The following is a 5,000-nucleotide window of genomic DNA, read 5'->3' on the forward strand; positions in this document are numbered from 1 at the left end:
TGAAGCTTTGCTAGTCCAGCTTTTACTTGCGGCTGAAGACCTTCAACGGCTGTTTCAAGCTGTTTTCGCTCTTTTAGAACCTCTTGGGTCATTTGCAAGCTTTTGGTTGTCATTTTACCCAAAGCAGTGAAGAACCTTTCCATACTTTTGGAACCCATGTTCCAAAACATTTCATCAAAGTTGTGATCATCATCTGAATCCTCATCACAGGCCCTGTCACTGCTGCATCTGTTGTCTGCAAATAGTGCCGAGTTGTTGAACTTGAAGTGAACTGGAAGTCCGAAGTCATTTTTGGGACATGGCACTCCAGAGGCGTTGATTGCCTCAAGGACTGGTGGCTGCTTACCATCTGCAAAAGTCACCAGCATCTCAATGTTCTCTGCCACATCTTTGCCAAAAAGTGATAGCACAGAGTCAAAGACATATCGCTGTGTTGCTGTTAGTCGCGCAAGAGAAGCCTGAGTAACAAAACACACTGCGTCAATCTCACTGACTCCATCGACTGAGATGAAAAGCTTCCGGATTTGTTCTGTGATCTCCTTGTCTCTTCCGACTCCTCTCGTATCCCCAAACCCTGGAGTGTCCACGACAGTCAGGGAGAAGGGGATTTTAAACCCCTCTTGGTGGTTCAGTTTGTACACAGTGACTTCAGAAGTCTGGCTCTCAGCTTGTGATCTAGACTGATCCTCCGATATTAATTTAAATCTGAAACTGTCCCTCCACTCCACACCTACAATGTAGTTGATAATCGCATTGATGAGTGTGGACTTTCCTGAGCCGGTCGCTCCGAGGAGCATGATAGTACGATTCTGCCTCATGCTTTCTTTACCTAAGTTATACCTTCTGCATCCATCTATATCAATATCTTCTTCATTCAGTGACAGTTTGTAAACTGAGGAGGATTCACAATCTTTACTCTTGCTGGTGTGTTTCAGGTAATCTGCAAGACGAGCAAATTGACGTTTTGTTGTGCAGACATTCACAGAGATGCTTCCCTTGCTTCTGCCAGCTCCACCACAGTCACATCTGACCCTGACAACATACTCTGTCTCTGACAGAAGCTCTGAAAGGATCACCTTTTCAGCTCCTGATATTGTTTGGTTCCACTGGAGATCTTCTCCTTTCACCACATTGTCTGCTTGGGCGTACTCCACGATGTAGCTCAGAACGTGGACATCTTGTCCAAGCTCAGCAGGTCTCTGCCAGCTAACGGTTATCTCACTTGAGTTTGGTTCAACTCGAGGTTTTCCAGGAGGGCTGCAGGGCAGAGTTCTAATGGTTCCACTGAGCTCGTTGACTGGTCCAACACCTACTGAGGTGACAGCTCTGCATCTGAACACGTACTCTGTGTTAGGACTCAGGTCGCTCGCTGTGACGTCTCCATCCTTTGATTCCGTCTTTTGTTGCCATCCATCCTCTCCATGGACACAGTACTCAACAGAGTAGGAGGTGATGTTCTCGGCTCCAAATCTGGGTGGAGAGATCTTCAGTGTCACACTGTTGTGGTTTATGTCACTTGCTTCCACAGTTTCAGGCTTTGAAGGTGGTTCAAAGTTCTCACTGAGAGAAGAGCCGTCTTTATAAAGGTAGATGCTTGAACCTTTTTCTGTCTCATTTGTCAAACCCACTATGAGGAACTTTATGTTCATGTTCTCCTTGTTGGCCTCTGCAAAATCACTGAAGAGCTTTGCTTTTTTCCTCATTTCATCAGGAACTTTGTTTGAAAGGTACCACTGCTCCTTCTCTACATCGTAGGTATGTGGATCTTGAGGGTCGTCATGTGTTGTGGTTCCCTTTAAGTATTTTGATAAAGCTGAGAGGTACAACTCAGCATCTCCCAGTGAGGTGAAAACAAAACACATGACCTGCTCTGCACTGAGAATTTCCTCATGTAGACCATTCTGCGATGAGATGGTCTTTGTGTTTTTCATCATCTTGGTGAAAGACTTTAAAATGCAGATTTCTCTCTCTTTACAGTCCATCCACTCAGTCAGGTTTTTGCTGTTGAACGGAGATGGATGTCTCTTCATCAGTATCTCTGCAAGCACATCCTCCTCTTCGCCTCCTCCTCGTATAGATGGAAGTTTCACTGATAAACTTCGTTGGAATTCTAGTTTGAACACAGAGCACATTTCTTTAAAACTTTTAAGTTTTTTGCCAATCTGAGGAAACTGCTGTGCTGTTGTTGTTCTCATTGCATCGCTGCATCTCATTTCCAGCTCACTGAAGTCCTCCAGGACTTTCTGTGCTTCCTGAACTAATCCTATACTTATCTGAAGAACAAGTTGAGCAGCAGAAGAATCTAAGATTGTCAATGGCAACAGCCAGACTCTCACTGGAACTGCTTTTTCCCCATCGGATCCCAGTAGTTTTGGCAGGCTCTGATAGACCTGTACGGCATCCTGAAAGGACACAGGATTCTTTTCAAGAGAAAAGTCTCCGTGGAACTTGCAAGAAAACTTCTCCACATTTGCCTTATCTTTGTCTTCCATGTTCAGGGAACCTTCCCCCTCTATAGTGATGCATGGGATCTTCTGGATCATCACTTTCAAGTTGCCTTGAACGTCCTGATGATCTTCTCTTTCTGACATCTCACGATCAAACACAAAGAAGGCTTGTGCTCCATAAAGAATAGCTGTGACTACATGTGTTGCTATTCCTTTCTCAAAAACATACGGATGTTTCATGTTGCCTCTTCCGAGATGGTTCATGGACAGTTCCTGGAACTTAGTGGTAGTTTCATACTTCAGTGTTACTCTGGCCTGATTTCTGGATGTCTTATGATCATTCAGGTATTTGGCCGATCCCTCCACCTCAACCAGTCCACTTAAGAAACTTGCTTTCAGAGAAGCTTCAACATTTAGTGCTGAAGATTTATCCTCAATTGATTCAGATGCGACTACCTCAAAATGGCTGTTAGGTTTTGGTCTTTCTCTCGTATCTTTTCCAAGGTCATCGGGGTTCCACAGAGTCAGTCCTGCCAACAAAGAGGACGTGTGGTTAAACTACCTTTTATACAGAGAAAGACTCAAAGCAACAAGACTCATCATCTTTGTATTTGGAAGCAGGAATAATTTACAATTAACAAAAGTATTTCTTCGAATAATAACTAATAACTAATAATTGCTTTCCGTGGCCAAAGCTATGCCACACCTTGGCAGTTGTAGTTCTCTCCTTTTAAGTTTTGACTTCATCAAAGAAACAAGGATTACAGGAGAGTTAATATGTTAATCCTCCAGTGCCATTTACCAAACGCTGATAATGTCGATCATTTACATGACGTGCTAACTCTGGAAACCCTTGAGAATAGAGACTAACTGATATGTTGGTTGATTTAAGCTAATGGCTAATGTTCCTATAAGAAACAAGAAATTAAAGTGACAGAAAGTCAAAGGTATGGTGTTTGAGCTGCTTTATTACTGGTGTTGCTATGGTGTAGTTTTACCACCAGTGGGCAGTGTAACATCATAATTAGAGTTCACTGACTCAGTAAATTATTGTTGACACTTTAGCACTGGCAGCTGGTATAAAACGTATAACATCTAGCTGTAGCTAAATTAGTTAGCCACGTAGTTAGCTATTCCCAATGCTTAGGGATATTATCTCAGTAGTTTGTCTCAAAACTTCGACCATCACACCTGAAAACAGCTTATAAATAACTTTTAACATTGGAGAGATAACGGACAGGTAGAAAAACCCTTCAGATTAACGTGCACAGTGAGACAAGCGCATCCCGAGCAGCACAACGGGAAAGAAGGAGCGGGACACGCATGATAACCGACCTCTTCACTTATGATCACATGTTACTTAAAGTAGCCAATGACAACATTGGACTGGGCCTGTAGCGTAGCAGCTAATGCTAGCTTGAATGGGTTAAGATTCCCTAACTACGGACGGGGATGCACCTGCAAGTTCAGGCCGATCACACAATACACAACCCCACTAATACTGTCGCACTATTCCACTAATCAGCAGGGGGCAGTAACACGTCAAAGTATTCTGCAATGCACCAAAAGAGCCGGATAGAAGAAGTCCGCACACGAGCAAACATGGATGAAATGCTGGAATCAAATACATTTTCTATAAACGTAACATATTTCACCAAAGTGTGTTTTATGAGGGAAAACATACTTGATGAGTAACGATGAAAACTGAATCTCAATAGTATGAAGGAGTATTGGGACAAAGTTGAAAGAAAAAAATCAGCAGTTTCATCGTAATATTTCAAGAAAAGAATTTGTAAGTTTATGAGAATAAAATCACAATATTAGTCTTTGTGTCATGAACATCAGTCGATCAGTTTGTCTCCTGTGTTGAAACGAGGAATGTGCAGCATCTCGTTAAACTTTGAGTTTCACAAATAACTAAATACTTAAAGTTTAGCTTCATTCGCTCCACACGATCGTCAGGAACAGATCGTGACTGTCGAGAGAAGAAAGAACCACAAACACAGAGACTGTCTCTTTAGTGGAGGAACAGATGTTTTGTCGACTGTGACGTTATCGTTGCTCACGTCTGGGTCATGATCAGTTCTTCTTCGTGGTTATTTTATTATTTTGTATTTTCTTATCTTTTCTTTAAATGTATTTGCCTCTATTCTCGTAATATGACAACTTTATTTTCAGAACATTGGGTCAATGGATCAATAGAATCTTTATTGATCCCAAGGGAAAAATAAGAATATTAAGACTTATACTGTCGTATAATTATGACTTTACTCTCGGCTGTGGCTGAGGGGTGGAGCGGTCATTCTCCAACCAGAAGGTTGACGGTTCAATCCTCAGTCTTCCCCATCTGCATGCCGAAGTGTCCTTGGGCAAGATACTGAACCTAAACAGCCCCTGATAGATGTTGAATGCACTGATTGTAAGTTACTTTGGATAAAAGCATCTGCCAAGTGACATGTGATGTAATATTATGACTTCATTCTTGAAAACTCTTCTTTCCTTTACTTCGACATGTCCCTGATTCTCTGTCGTACAACAGAGACCCTTTAATTT

The 5,000-nt window shown here is 42.2% G+C and overlaps 1 protein-coding gene across 1 annotated transcript in view; it reads right to left on the reverse strand.

The window, feature by feature from the left end:
- LOC117778384 overlaps positions 1 to 5,000 on the reverse strand; it is an 8,781-nt gene that overhangs the window by 443 nt on the left and 3,338 nt on the right. Inside the window, exon 3 of the mRNA XM_034613887.1 lies at positions 1 to 2,977. Coding sequence (XP_034469778.1) covers positions 1 to 2,977 — 2,977 coding nt within the window. The remainder of the gene's footprint in view (positions 2,978 to 5,000) is intronic.

This window comes from Hippoglossus hippoglossus, chromosome 17 (assembly GCF_009819705.1).
Source record: "Hippoglossus hippoglossus isolate fHipHip1 chromosome 17, fHipHip1.pri, whole genome shotgun sequence".
Taxonomy (NCBI): domain Eukaryota; kingdom Metazoa; phylum Chordata; class Actinopteri; order Pleuronectiformes; family Pleuronectidae; genus Hippoglossus; species Hippoglossus hippoglossus.